This window comes from Neopelma chrysocephalum, unplaced genomic scaffold (genome assembly GCF_003984885.1).
Source record: "Neopelma chrysocephalum unplaced genomic scaffold, ASM398488v2 Primary Assembly neopelma1_43, whole genome shotgun sequence".
In the NCBI taxonomy this organism is placed as follows: Eukaryota; Metazoa; Chordata; class Aves; order Passeriformes; family Pipridae; genus Neopelma; species Neopelma chrysocephalum.
The window spans coordinates 9,080,188-9,094,773 of NW_020897702.1; the positions used below are offsets into that span (position 1 = coordinate 9,080,188).

Below are 14,586 nucleotides of genomic sequence, written 5' to 3' on the forward strand. Positions count from 1 at the left end.
CAACTGCTCATCTTTCACAAAGACAGTTGATAAAACTAGTTCATACACTTCGCTACATACTAAAGGAAAGATGCTGCTTATAAATGCAGCTAGTGGGCTGATTAGCATTAAGGTCATGACAAGTGCCTTGTGCTGTTAAGTAACAGCACACCAAAAAAAAAACTTAAAATACCAGTTGGAAAAATAAATACTTTGCTTAACAGGAGGCTCCCCTTGCATGCATATAAGTTCAGAAAAACATCTTGCTGAATCAGATGACTATTTCACTTGTATCTTTTTACTACAGAAATACAGCTGTGAGATAGCAAAGGATACACCAAAAGAAAAAAAATCACAATATGCAAATACCAAATCTGCTCTACAGAAATAATAATATTAAAAAAAAAAAACACACAAAACCACCCTTGCTCTAACACTGTATTTAAAGACTAAATGAAAGCAACATTTCTCAGAACATCAAGGACAGAAATATCCGAACTATAAAGCTACTCTCCAGGGAAATGAACAATTTACATGAATACTTTCAATAAGCCTTTATAACCATGCTTTGCACTCTCTCTGATACTGGCTCAATTCTTAATTGCAAAAGTCCTTTTGAAAGTAAAAATGTTTGAAAGTTACCTTTTTTTAAAGATCATTTTGTTATGATTTCTATCGAGAAGTGGCTCATTATGTATTGCAATTCTGTTCCCAGTGCTATAAACTGCAGTTCAGCATCAAAATTATGACTGAAAGTGGCAGCTACTTAGAGGTACAAGCAAATTAGTAAGTGATAAGAATTATAACTGCCAAAATTTCCCAGGTATTCAACTTCTATTATTCATAAACTAAAGCAAGTACAAGGATATTCAGTATAGCAAATAAAATTACTTTATGCTAACTAACTGCATAAAATGATAAAAGCTTAAGTAACACCACTTATCTTTTTGGGAGTATTCATGACCCCTGATACACATACACAACACATCTGACTTCAAGTGAGTATTCTACTAAGGGCAGAATTTTCACTTTCTCCTCCTTCCTTGGAGCATGTCCTATATAAAATCATTATGATCCATGAGCCTTACTGTAAAGTGCACTTACCGGTGCTGGATTATCTTTATTTTCCACACCAAAAACATCCCGTTGTTTCACTGTCAGCAAATCAAGACCTTTAGTATCATCATCATCGTCATCATCATCATCTTCAAAGAACTGCACGGAGCCTGAGTTTGGTACCCCGCTTGGTACAGGTCCTTCTTTTTCTGCCTCTTCCTCCTCAGATAGTTCTTTCAATTCATCCTCAGACTCACCACTCTCCTCAGCACCTTCACTGGAAGAACATTCCTCTATTTCTTTCCTTCTCTCATTTTCCTTTGTTTTGTTAACAGATGTTTTTCCATTGAAATTAGTTCCACGTTTCTCCACTCCTTCCTCATTTCTTGAGGAGAGGGTATTTTCATTTTGCTCTGTCTCATCTGAGTAATCTGTCACATTGGCTGCCTCATTTGCACATAGCTGTTTCCGAACTCTTTGAAGAAACCTCACACGAGGTGCCATTGCAAGACCAAGTGACCTAAAGCATGGAATTAAACAAATAAATTAATTTAAAAGGTAGATACACAAAATTTGACTAAATTAGAATCCGTCATTGATGGCTCAAGTAATTAAATTTCAATTACGATAATTCATTTTGATCAACACATTCACAAAAATCCAGCTTGAAAAATGCAAGTGAATATTGGGAGAGGAAGGAATATGAAGTAACTGAGAACTATCAAGAGCAGTTAAAAATCTCCCAGGAAGAAAAGCAAACTAAGAAGCTGCAAATTGTAGATATGACCCAATTATCTATGATTCACAGTAAAATGTGGTGGAAGAAACACCAATGTAATTTGGTATTGAAGATACACGGATAGCATACCAAGGACTGAGCTAGCACTGATCTGTCAATGTGCTTCACTGCTGGAAGTGCACCCAGAACATTATCCCCACCATCTCACAGTGACTGAGAGATTAGAAGAACAAACACAGTATGGGTAAAAGACTAACTGCAGAAAAAGTTGAGGGAGAGACATTTCTCACTTAAAGGCAATTTCACCTGCTTGCACCACTCTACTGCAAGGTCTTACCTTCATGGCATGTGTAACGAGTAGTGCCAACAAAACTATTCTTTTATCCAGTTGGTTATGACAATTCAAAGTTACACAAATATTCATTAGATGAAGGGACAAAAATTGGGCGAAAAACAGAAATCCTGTCTATCAGCCATACTGGAGAGTATTGCATGGGAACAGATTCCCTGTCTCCAACAGCCCATTTGACTTCAGTAAACTTTGTAATTGCCCACTATTATTACACCTGACTCTGTCAAATCTAAATTGAGAAAAAGCAATACTTAAAGTCTCTTTCAGAATTCATGAGCTGTCATATTAGGTGAATAAAAAAATGTGAGGGGACACCGGTACTGTTCAAGGAACACACAGAGACCACAGCTACATTTAAAAACACATGATACAGAACAGATAGCATTAGTATTACCTGGGGCTTGTACATACACTTAACAAAGGAATAAAGGATTTAACCAGCTACATTGGCTACATATATACAGATACACACATATAAAAGACTAGCCTCTTTCTATTCAGAATATGCACAGCTATACACCACCTCTCCTCACAATGCTGCTTGCTTCAAGTAGATAGCATTATTTCTTCTTTTTACCATACAGCTCTGAATAAAGAAACCTGAGTTATAGCATAGGAGAAAAATCAAATCTATACTCCCTAGCAGAGGAGTCATTATAATCAGTCCATGAAGCATCAAAAAGGTACTGCAGAGCAGTAAGAGTGGACTGTAGGCCCTGGAGAGCCTTGAACTGTTAATGATGGCCAATGGGACAGAGTAGTCAAACAAAGAGGCTTAAGTAACAAACAAAAAAAAATCCCAAATGCAACCACGGTTGTGGTTAAACAGTGCACTTTTGGTACCAGCCACAGGTTAAAACACTGAAAAGTGGGCATGCACACAAAAAGCAACCCACACTGTTAGGATAAGGAACAAGTCTTTCAACAAATAAAGTTTATTTTTAATGTAAAAATTTTGGTTTAGTATTTCTGATACCTCAGCACTCTTATTCCACATGCAATTAACAGCAGTAACACAGAAAACAGAGTTTTATAAAAAAAAAAATCAAAGGAAGTTTTTATGCAGTGTATTTTGCACATTTACTAACAGTGCACTGCTGAGAGCTTTGGGAACTGAAATTGGAGAAACAATCTTCAACTTGTTTTAGTGTTTGACAGCAAACACTACCTACCTTTGCAATGAAAGGATGTGTTAAAGTTTGGTCTATTGACTAAGTGTAATGGAAATAACCAAACAAAGCAGATGTAATGCCTCACTGCAGCAGCTGGAGCCGTTCAAACACGGAATTGGGCCTTAACACCAGGCACAGTAAAACACACATCAAGAGATCGCTGCATTCAATCTCTTCAGCAAGGGGATCAAAGTTGCAAGAGGCAAATCCTTTGCAAGAGAAATGCTTTTTTGCTCTTCCAGATTTCACAATCAGTGTTCGCTTCTCTTTCTCCTGCAGAGAGGCACAATGTACACAGAGCTGAAAACTCCAATTCTCACAGAGCTTTTCTTCTACGCCTCCAGAGCTGCATCAAAGATCAGGGTTTGACAAGGTGAAGAAACTATTCTCTCCACAGCAAAAGTTACAAAACAGACAGGAAGAGCAGCCCATGATGTGGATGAGACTTCACCACAGTTTTTTTTTCATTCAAATATGAAATTCCATTTGCCATACTGCTGTACTGCACTGATGTCTTACTTAATAACTAAATAAAATTAATTATCAGTTAGTGTTGGCAAATTTTTCTACGCTGCTTAGCAACCCTACCAAAAAAGACCAGTGCAATCAGAATTCAAATTACTTCTGAACCAAAAGAATACAGACCTCAAAGATAAGGGAGACAGAAGGCGTTAAGGTCAATTTTTTTTGGTACAAAAGTAATAGTAGATAAGCTCAAAGTGCGTGCAATAATCCCCAAATACTTTTAATTACATAGCTTCTCAAAGAAATGTCAGCATTTTGGCTCATTACTGCCTCTTTTTCACAGTATTTTCCAAGTGGAGAAAAACCTGGGACAAACACGTTCTACTACTGCTAAAAGCTTCCTCAGAAGCTTTTTGTAAGATTTGATGGTTTCTTTAGAAATTATTTCTTAATCATTTGCCAAATCTAAAGCTCATTCATACTAAAAAAACTCAATACATGAACCAGCTTTTCTTTTCATAAACTAGAAAGGGCAATATTAGTTTACAATAATTCATTAGATGCCACTCAGACCACAATACTACTTTAACTGAAGTTACAGCTATTTTTTGATTTTAGCGCTAGCGTTTCACACACCCATCTGGAATAAGAAGGGTGCATGGTTTTCTGATAAATATAGACAAAAACTGGGTAGGTTGTTTAGTGAGATTTCATAAATCCTAACAGACAACACTAAAAACATGCTAACACAACAATGTAGTCCTCAGACTATGGCAGCTTTTAAATGGCAACACAAATTCAGCTGACAAACCAAGTGACAATTCTGTTTTACATTGTGGTGTGAAATGCAATGACTTCTTGAGAGCAAGCTCTTCCAGAAAGACATTTTAAATCAGCTTCTAAAAGCAATACTGAAACCAATGGATTATTTTGCTACTATAAACCACATTTCAACTCATCAACTGAAACTGAGGTGGCCAGACATCAGCATTCTCTAACATTAATTAGGGAATGAATAGATGCAGCTAAACAAATGGCATACAATGCTCAAGTACCTCTGTTAAGTACCCAAGTAAGTAAGTAAGTTCACAGGGATTTCAGGAAATATGTTAAAAGAGTAAAATTGCAAAGAAATAAGCCTGTATGGCTTTAAGGAGAATACTACTTTTGTTTCCATTGAATAAGGAGGATCAAACATTAATAAACATTTTTTTTAATTAATTTAAATAAATAGTGTAACAGACTTAAAATACTTCCTTTTCTATGGTTTTTCAATTGTGCTTATCAAAGACCTTGAGTGTGTTTACATTAACATGGTAAGTTCACTATGTCTCTATTTGGATGAGAAAAAAGCTGGCCATCTCTCTCAACTCCCTAAAGATTGAATCTTAAGACACTCAAAGCAAAATCTGTCCTTGCACAAAACAAATTAAACCAGAAATGTAAGACCAGTCCAATCTTTAAAGATTTAAGTGTCACAAATGTTCCTAATCTGCACCTAGAAGATTGATAGTCCTTTTTGAAATATGACCCAGCTGTAAAGAATCTGAGGTCACTTCTGCTGAACTGCTGCACAACAGTTTTAGACAAGTTAGTGATTCACTCTAATATTAAGCTACTACATTTACTAAATATAAGACATATTCCATTAGTGAACTTCTTCAGAATTATTTGAATACAAAAAAACACAGCCTAGTGATTACTTTTACTGTAGAACAGGTTCAGACAAAGATTTAAAATAGCTTGAAAAAGGTTAAATACTCCCAGAAGCTATTTCAACAGAAGAAATATGTATTACTTGCCTTGCAATATATGCTACATCTACATTTAACATTTAAAATGTTTTCAGAAGACAAGATGAGCAACCATTTGAAAACAGGAGAAATCGCATCAACTGAAGTGACACAAATGTGAACTAACAGGCTTTCCAGATGGTCTGATTAATAACCAAAATGAACAGAGAAATTGCCTTTGCTGTGCTGTTTACTTACCAGCCAGCTTTATTCCTCTACATTAAGGAGCTCTAATGTCTATTCAAGAGCTTATGGGTCAGGCCCAAACAGAAGTTGAACAAAGAGGATGTTATGGTTTCAATCTAATCACTTAAAAGACAAAGATGTAGTCTTCCTGAGAGAAGCAAAAGGAACCTCAACACTGCAGTTGCAAGCCCTGGTGTTTTCAGTACCTGAGCCACCCTGACACCTGCTCAAAGGGCAAAACAGCACAGCACAAGTAACAAGGCTTTCTAGAGTGTATTAAAAATCCTTTCTCCAAGTTAGCTGGCTTAGTCAACTCTGAGAGGCACTCTACTGGAACTGCTACTCATGCATATGCAAATACATTTACTTCTAAGGTGAGTGAAGGTTAATAGCAAGTTTGGCTGCAGAATGAAAAAAGGTAGCTCAAGATCCTAGAAGAAATTAGGAAGATGACTAAGAGAATAATGACCCTGGACATTGAAAGAGAAGACTGCAGCTTGTTCAGAGAGCTGTATAGCAGAAGCTTACAGAAGTAGTTACAAAAGCTCAGGAAGGGACAGCTAGATCTCCAGGTGGTTGAGGGGGAGTGGAGTGAGAAATGCCCAAACTCTACAAATGACTGCAGGGAATGCTGCGGTCCGTATGAGTAATACTGTATGAGGCTGAGATTAACCAGGTAACAGCATAAGAAGTAAAGATGGATCGTGTATTCTGATATCATCCATTTCAGTGCAGCTTTGTAAAACTGATATGCAAGCAACACTTGCAAAACTATCTGGGTACCAAGTTGGGTATATCAGGCATTTTTCCCAGTAACTTGGCTTCAACCTGCTTTATTTATTCTCTATGTACCAATACAGGGATAAACAGAGAAAAATATGCTGCATTCCTCCTGGAAGACATGATGAAATTCACAGAGGAAATTACCTTCCTTGGCAATCCCCTTAGAGCTGTGACTAACCCGTCCATCCAGCACACTGTTAAGATTTGCCCATGGAGAATGGTGTGTATATATGTTAGCACTTAATAAAACAAAGTGCCTGAGAAGTAAAATATTTCACAACACTGCCTCCTCTTTACCTTGTCTCTTATCCAGGAGGCCAGACTAAGTAATTACTCCTCTTCGCCCTGCTGTTTGTTTACATTTTCTTATGTTTTCAAAGGTGTCCTTTGAAGTAAAAAAGACAAATTTCTCCTTTATGAGTTTTTAGAGTTTCTCCTTCACCAAACTTAAAGGCTGCTTATGTTAACACGAGGCCTGTGCAAGTCTTCCTGCAAATTATTCTTGATAGCAATTTCTAATGAGAGGATACTGGAGAGAATAATAATGTAGCATAGCTTAAAGGTGCTCGATCACTAGTACACATATGTCTGTATATGTCTATATGCACATACAGACATGCACGCACATTTTATTTTTTATACAAATTGGTTTTTTTATGTATATATATATGTAAAACATATAAAAGTGAAAAAGACTATTGCTTTTCTGCAGACTCAATCAACAGAGATTAAGAGAATCTTAGTGCACAGACAAGCCAGGTAAGAGAGCAATGGGGAAAGTGGAAAACAGCCTGAAATGCAAACCTGACAGGGGTATTAAGCAGCCTATTTTCTCTGCAGGATTTTTAGTGGAGTAACACCTATCAAGCTAGCAGTAAATCTAGACAGAAAGGATGAAATACTTTTTGGAAAATCCAAAAGGAATGTAAAAGGAAGAAAGGATTATCATTCCAGGTTTTGCCATAAGTTTGTTTTGCAGAATGTAAACCAAGATTGCTTCTAAATGCAAATTCAAACATACCAGACTTTGAGGGACTTTCATATAAATTAAGCTGACTAATCTATGTATCAGTGGATGTGCACTGAATTGAAAGCCAGGGAACTGCAGGGTGTATTTAGGCTGACTAACAGTCTGGAGAGAAGGGAAGAAAAGTGCCAAGAAACTAAAACAGAATCTCAGAATTACCTCCCAGATTTATCTTCTGACCTTTTGATTACACTTCCATATATTTCATAACCTTGACTAAACCTCTCCTACTCTCTCCAAACAGCTAATTGGTTTCCTGCATTTTAATATAGGAATGACTTATTAGTAGCTTTGCAAAGCTGGGACTAGAAATCATTTTGTTGAAGGACCAAATCCTGGCACAGAGACCCCAGAAGAACAGAACTGTAGACTACTCTGTCTACATCAGTATCAGATACTAGATGCCATGCCATGCTGAAATCCAAAAGGAATGCGCTGGGATTCTGAAAATTCAGCATTACTACCATCTGCCAGATGGTTTCTTACACTGGTTAAATTTGTGTGGTCATCCCCCTCAGCCCTAATCTTCTACCACTATCCCTTACATTCAGCACAGTAAGACCTATAGGAAGATTTTAAAGATGCTGACAAATGACACGGGTGAAGAAGGGGCAGGCAATGCATAGTGAAATCTTTCAAGTTTATGCTAGTTCTTTTTCAAAATTTCTCAGCCCGTAAAGTTAAAAATCATCTTTTATAATAGGCTTATGTATCTTAAAAAACATAATCATGTTAATGGTAGCATAGCACAGGAAGACCAGGTGTTCCTCAGTCTAGCAATTTGTCACATTTTAGTTCATTATGCCATGTACTGACAAGTTTGAAAACTTTAGCCTTCTCTGTATGAAATTCCACAGACATCAAATTAATTTACCATGTACCTTTGAACACCTTACTGCTCCCTTATGACTACCCTATGTCCCATGAGATTTCAAAAACTTCGCATCTTAAAACAATTTCAGGTGGCTGTCATCTGGAAGGTCAACCTGTCAAGACTAATTTCCCTCCCATACAAAATGTGGAATGATTCGCATATATGCACAAAAATAGACACAGCAAAATAGATGCTATTCAGTCTAGTGCAGATGTTTAATCTTTACTAAACACACTGAATCTTCTGAAAAGTAATTTATGGCCAAGGAGCAATGTCTCAATCACAACCAAAATGAGACTGCAATATATCTTCGGATACTCCAATTTCTTTTTAAATAATACACTTCACAGGTTGGCATTTAGCTATGAGGTTGAAGGGCAAATCTCAGGGGAAAAAACCAAAACATGGTTCTCTATCCTTGTACTTCAAAAGTACTCCTGCCTCCTTTTCACCCCTCCCTCCTGTGGGTGGTTGGAGAGGAGAATTGGAGGCACAAAACGTAAAGATCACGGGTTGAGGTAAAACCAATTTACTGGAAACAGCAATGAGACAAGAAAACGAACAGAAACAGCAACAACATTAATAACAGAAGTGTACAAAAGAGAGAGAAACTGACATGCAGAAATGCTCACTGCAGAGCCAGCAATAAGTTACAAAACTGGACAGCTCCCCGCACGTACACCCAGAATGAATCCCTTCTCCATGCAACAGAGTCCCTTCACCCCACCCCCAGCAATGACCTGAGGTGGTACCAGAAAACCTCCCTGTCCTGGCCATGTCCTCTCCAGGCTACTACAAAAAATTAACCCTGTCCTGGCCAGAAACAGGACCATTATTTCTCTCTATAGCGATACATTGTTTTTACACATAAAATCTATTTAGAATGTCCTTTGAAAGGACAGCATAAATGTGAAAAAAATATATCACAAGACTGTTCAATTCTGTGTGCTAACACAGTCAAAACAGGTATTTAAAGCTATCATATACTGCAAAACGTTTCACTACACACTTTTCATATTCCAAGTTGGCCATACTTACAGGGCATATTCTGCTAGAGGCAATTTGAAAACATCGAATACTTCCTTGTTCTTCATTAAATAAACTGAACGCAAGTAGGACACAAAACACTGAAAGAAAAATAAAATTATTCAACAAAAAAAGAAACCAGTCAATTACCAATACAAGAAAGAAACATTATACTGTTGCTCTAAACACAAAATGGAATTTCACTATTAGGTGGTCTAACATCGATTTCAGACCAAAATTCTTTTACACAATATCCACCAGCCAAAATTTATCACTACTCCAGAAGTGATGCAACTTCAAAAACTCAAATTTCATTATATGCACATTAATTGGCTGAATTTCCCAAAAGTATGTCATGTTATCTATCCTTAGAAAGAAAATACAACAAATTAGTCAGAAGGAAATATCACTGATTCAATTTTATTTTTTCCCTCAGTTTTTCTGGGAGAAAGAATAGACTGTGTCGCTATCAGTCTGAAGTGTCCTGACTTAATCTTAGAAAGAAAGAAACTGATTCAACTCAATATAACTGCCTTTCACTGTGGCCTAAGATGATTCATATTACCTTGCATTTACCATCAGCTCATCACATGCACACAGTCAATTAATGCAACTCAGCTGACCAACATAAATTCACTATACAACATCTACTAAGACCAGTCCAAGGTTGAAGTTTCAATTAATCCCAGACTTTCACCAAGAAAACTGGAACCACTGCATACCAGAATAACTTAATCTTGTATTGCATTTCCCCCTCCATCCTTCCCAAAAGGAAAGATTCTTATTCTTCTCATGTTTCTTTTACATAGTCTATTTCTACCTATCATCAGCAGCATAAATACTGGAATATTTTAAGTATCAGAAAAGGTTCCTGGATTTCTCTTGTTCATAACCTAATTTCTAACACATGACAAAACTCCTACCATGATGCTTAAAGCATCAAACACTCATAATAACAACAAGTTAAACTCAGAAGGTTGTATTAAAGCATACTATAATCACATCCTTGTTCTGCTATGTACAGGCACCTGTTAGAGAAAATTAATGTATTAATAATTCATGCAGAATTAAAAAAAAAAAATCTATTTCTTATTCCTCTCAGATAGTGGAGGAAAGACCCAACAGTCAGCAGCATTGATTTCCTATGGGGACTCTCTAAATGGTTCTAAGAGAAAAAAAAACACTTCCAAAGGTGAAAATATGAGTCAGTAAATTAAGCAATGTAATAAATTCATTATTTTCTCCTCAGTAAACTGAAATAAAAACTATTAATTTTAAGATATGCAGAGCTAAGATGTACTTTTCAAGCTGCCCAATACTTCAATACAGAACTAAATTTTCATTTGCTTATTTTTCCAAGTGCTAAGTTTTCTGGGTAAAGTTTCCTTCCTGATTATGTCTTTCAATTAATTTTAGCTATGGAAAGTGTGAGCTCAGTCCATTACACTGCTACCAAGACTGAAGTGCGGAATAAAGCACTTTGCTCACATTAAATTATTAATAATTTTTACAAAGATAACTAGAATGTTTAGAAAAAGGGTTCCAATTTGACAGATCTCATTTTTCTTTTGTTGTCTAGCAAGTGACAAAAATCAGTGAAAGTCTTTTTTCTCTGCAGTGACAGATGGAAAAGAGCAGATTAAACAAGAAATATCCTTCCTGTGAATCTGAGATTTGCAGATCTGAAGACCTACATGAGTCACTTCTTGCCACTGCTTTCATGAGGGTTGAAATCTCATCGTCTGTTGGATAACCCATAAAGCCATCCTGCTTACTTTACTAATATATATTTGGTATACATGGTCTAGAAATTAACCAGTGATAAAGGGCAGAAAGAACACAACTTTTGCACATGTATCAAGTTCTATAACTGAGAATGAACTACCAAACAAATGCATAGAAGAGTTGTTCTACTTTACAAGAAGAGAAATTAAGTGATTTTCTTTGATTTTTTTTGTTTGATTTCAGTATGTTCACTTCAACCTCTGTCTAAAATACTGTCATCTCACTTGGATTTTATTCAGTTCTCCTAAGACTTGGTCAGTCTATGCACACACATTGGAGCTGAAGGAGAAAAAGTTTAGTCAGTCTGAACTAGTTTCCTGCTCTTTTATCAATTGCTGTTGTCCCCTGCTATATTTGCTCTTTTGATATCACTTTCAAGGCTTTTTTTAAACAACTGAACATTGCAAAAAGGTTACATGCATTACCTTATAGTATTATGGAAAATGTTACAGTTGGGCATCAGGAACATACTACAGCTTTATTAGAATAGGAGCTACAGGTCCCCAAAACCACCAAAGATTATTGTACAAGTACTAGAAATACGTAAGCAAAAAGTACAATGCTCTATGAATTTACCACATTTAAATTTTGATTTATTGATCTATTTCTTGGATAAGTATTAAAATGTATACAATTCAACTGATGTGCTGTTTTGACAAAATTCAAAAGTAACAAAGTGTGACTGGAATCTCAGGCTGTAAGACCCTGCATGTCCTCTGGGTGTGACGAAGAATTTAATGGACAGATATCTCTTCAGTGCCACAATAACATTCAAACTAGCAAGAAAAACAGATTCTCTTTTTAAACTGTTTTTCAAAACGGACTGAACTGATATATTAAATACTAAAATTACAAGAAATGCCAAAAGGCAGCATCAGTCCATGAGAATAACTGCAAAGGTTTCAAAAAAGCCCTAATATGATTCATGCTGCCTTCCCAAGCAAGAGCAGAAGAACCATGTCCTACCACATGAAACATGATGTCTGTTGAAGCAATTAGTAATCAAGAATTTTGGTTTTTCCTCTTTTTAAAAAAAAAAAAAAAGTAAAAGCACCTTGAAGTAAATCAGTAAGCTTAGAGGACACAACGACTTAGACCACACAGTAGACTACATCCTATCTGAACTTCTGTGCATAACTGTGCTCTTTCACTGCTATCAGATCCATTCCAGTAGGACATTTATTTCTTACATTACAAATGTTAAGAATTTGGCAGCTTGCAACAGACAGGTTAGAAAGCAGAAGACCCATGCCTCTGAGAAATCCAGCATTCCAGATAAGGATCCAAGGTCAGGATTTCATTTGCATTAATTTTATTGGGTTTTTCACATTCATATGTCAGACTACTGGGGCACATTTTCACAGTATGTCTGAACATTCATACTTAAACTTTATTAAGGAGGGACACTTCTGTGATAAACCACTTGTCCATACTTCAAGCTTTAAAAAAAAACAAACCTGAATGCATATACAGTTTCTTTGCAAGAATGACACTACTCTGCTATCCATAAATTAAAACAGCAACAAAAATGACTTGAAAGGGTAATTATATGGCAATTAAAATTTTTTTAATTAATTTTTTATCTGTAATACTAACAGTCAAATACTAACTTTAAAAAGTCAAAGTCAGAAACAGAGGTTTGTTATTGTTTTCATTCCAAGTAAGATGATGCTAGCTTCCTCCTACTCTCATCCTCCCCCATGCAGCTGCTCTGTCACTTCCAATACAAACTGGTGTAACTGCAACTTCCCGTGGCAGTTGAACATAATCATGATAAGTCACCAGTATCTCTGGTTTATGCAGTGCTCAGATGAGGCTTACACCAACATTCCACATTGCTATACGTAATTCTTTGTGCACTACAAAAACCTGGGATACCTAAACAATAAAAACAGTTTTTAAAAGCAGTCCCTTGAACATTGAACATTTTATTCACAGAGCTCCCAAGTGACTTCCTCAGGCACTTTGATTTAAAACTCCTTGTTTAGGAAAGTAAGAATGACATTCCTCTGTCCCACTAAGTCTCCCTACTGCAGGTGTCCAAGCTAGGTCACATCACACAGGCTACCTCTGCAGTGCAAAGAAACCATCATTCATCCATCCCAAAGGGTTTTTAAGGCATCTATGTCAGGAGGCATCATAGAAGTGCTTATTCCTCTCTACCAGCTATAAATGAATGCTCAGGCAGACTAACCTACAGAGGACATCTAAAGCTAGGCGAAATGAATCTCAAGAGTTTTAAATATTTCGACTTGACTCATTTTACATCCCAGTTCAACAGAAAAGTTGAAATACTTACTTTCTCTTTAAGCATTCAAGATCCACTTTTCATTTTACCCTACCACTCAGCTTTACCAGAATACCTTCAGGTGTCATCAGTCTCCGCACTAGCTGATACAAATAAAAAGTTACTAACACTAATCCAGAATCTCTGCAATCTTTTATTTCTCAGGCTTTGGCATTTCTATATTTCTCACCACTTGGCCTTTGATAGTGCTCTTTCAATTTGACCTACATATATAAAAAAAAGTCACGAAAGGTTTTCCTATTATTCTTCCAATCATGTTTCCCCAAATCTCAATTTGAACTGGTTTTGTATCGTTTGGAAAAGACTTGGTACAACTACAGAATTCATAGGGTCAACATATACACATTTCAAAAAAAGGAACCAACAAACCAACCAATCTCAGAAAACCAACATGTTGCAGTGCTTCAATAAAACAAGTAGGAAGCTCTTTCCCAAAAAGTTTGTGGCTTAAAAATGTTATAAAACCAGGGACAGATCAGCAAACACATTTAGCAAGAGGTAGCACAATGTCCAGAAATGTTTCACAGGCCATCTTCTGGGGAAAATGTCTTTTACAACAAGCTCCTTCTAGTCCAGAAGCCTACTTAGTTATTTGAAGTTTTCCTACCTTGCCAAAACCTGATAAAAATCTTGGTGACATTCACATATTGTCCATGGAGTCTCCCAACATTAATTAGCAGAGCAAAGAAATCCCATTCACAGCCCCATTCACACACTTCTCCATCTTACCTGGAAGAGCTATTCTAAGCTATTTTGCTTGTTTAAATCCTAAACAAAGTTAAAATGCTTTATTCGATGCATTGGAATTTACCACTGAGAAAGAACAAATTGTCAAACATATTCAGGAGATATGACAGTAAAAACTGACCAAGAAGGTGGGCATGTGAGGCCTATATGGATTTGTGCTTTTAACATTGGAGTCAAGTAATGAGATCTCCTACTTTTCAGTAACCTCTTATTATTATTATTATTTTGAAATGTTCTATACCAGCTTCCTGAGAGAAGTCCTCTCGGAGTAGCTGTAAGTTGAGAGGAACCTCT

The 14,586-nt window shown here is 36.5% G+C and overlaps 1 protein-coding gene across 1 annotated transcript in view; it reads right to left on the reverse strand.

Moving 5' to 3' along the window:
• Positions 1-1,032: 1,032 nt before the first annotated feature.
• The window catches only part of LOC113964699 (probable ATP-dependent RNA helicase DDX10), a 48,730-nt gene continuing 35,176 nt past the window's right edge, over positions 1,033-14,586 (reverse strand). The window contains exons 12-13 of the mRNA XM_027677263.1: positions 9,465-9,553; positions 1,033-1,555 (exon numbers count right to left, since the gene is read on the reverse strand). Of these exons, the coding sequence (XP_027533064.1) occupies positions 1,048-1,555; positions 9,465-9,553 (597 nt within the window). The 3' untranslated portion in view covers positions 1,033-1,047. The remainder of the gene's footprint in view (positions 1,556-9,464; positions 9,554-14,586) is intronic.